The sequence below is a fragment of the Monoraphidium neglectum genome (assembly GCF_000611645.1).
Source record: "Monoraphidium neglectum strain SAG 48.87 unplaced genomic scaffold scaffold06500, whole genome shotgun sequence".
Lineage (NCBI taxonomy): Eukaryota > Viridiplantae > Chlorophyta > Chlorophyceae > Sphaeropleales > Selenastraceae > Monoraphidium > Monoraphidium neglectum.
Window position 1 is genome coordinate 1 of NW_014007142.1, and position 894 is coordinate 894.

The 894-nt window shown below is 71.1% G+C and overlaps 1 protein-coding gene across 1 annotated transcript in view; it reads left to right on the plus strand.

Moving 5' to 3' along the window:
- Nucleotides 1–51: 51 nt before the first annotated feature.
- MNEG_16548 (hypothetical protein) overlaps nucleotides 52–894 on the plus strand; it is a gene marked incomplete at both ends in the record, with an annotated part of 2,710 nt that continues 1,867 nt past the window's right edge. The window contains 2 exons of the mRNA XM_014034982.1: nucleotides 52–282; nucleotides 626–781. Of these exons, the coding sequence (XP_013890436.1) occupies nucleotides 52–282; nucleotides 626–781 (387 nt within the window). The remainder of the gene's footprint in view (nucleotides 283–625; nucleotides 782–894) is intronic.

Below are 894 nucleotides of genomic sequence, written 5' to 3' on the forward strand. Positions count from 1 at the left end.
GTGCCAGCTGGCGCGCGCATGGCCGCGCGCATGCTGGCTGCCTTACGCCCGATGCCCACCCCGCATGGATTGACTCCGCCGCCCGCGCCCGCCCCCCAGGTCACCAAATATGTCGAGCGGGAGATCCTCAACCACCGGGACCTGGTGCACCCCCACATCGTGCAGTTCAAGGAGGTGAGGGGCGGCGGGGACGGGCAGCTGGCGGGCAGCTGGTCGGCAGCTGCGGGCGGGGGCCCGTGCGATCTGGGGCGGGGCCCCTGCCAAGACCTGTGGGGGACGGTGGTGGCGGCGGGGGCGGCGGCAGCGGAAGGGCAGGGATAGCCCGCGGCGGAGGGGCTGGCGGCAGGCCGGCGCCCCGGGGAGTTCAGCAGCTTTGGCGTGGCCGGCGGGGCGGTGGGCGGCAGCTGCAGGGGGCTGCGGCCCGCGCGGCTCGGGCGCTGGAGCGGCGCGCGCGGCGCCGGCGCCCGGGTTGCGGCCCCGCGGAGGCGACCTTGTCTGGCCGTCCGGCCGCCGTCCCTCTTACCCTGCTTCCCTTGGAAGGCCGCAACCAACCCACCCACTCCCTGCCAACCCACCCTTCAACCCCCCCTCTCCTCATCCGCTCCACTCCCCAAAAAAACCCAAGGTGTTCCTGACCCCCCACTACCTGGCCATCGCCATGGAGTTTGCCAGCGGCGGCGACATGTTTGAGTACGTGGTGCGCAAGAACGGCCTCAAGGAGGACGAGGCGCGGTGGTTCTTCCAGCAGCTCATCGTGGGCCTCGACTACTGCCACAAGATGGTGGGGTCTATTTTGGGGGGGGGCGTGTGTGCGGCGGTGGGAACATAGATACGGCTGGTGCTGCACGACTTGGGTGGGGCAAGTTTCCCCCTGACCCCCACTCCGGCTGTGAT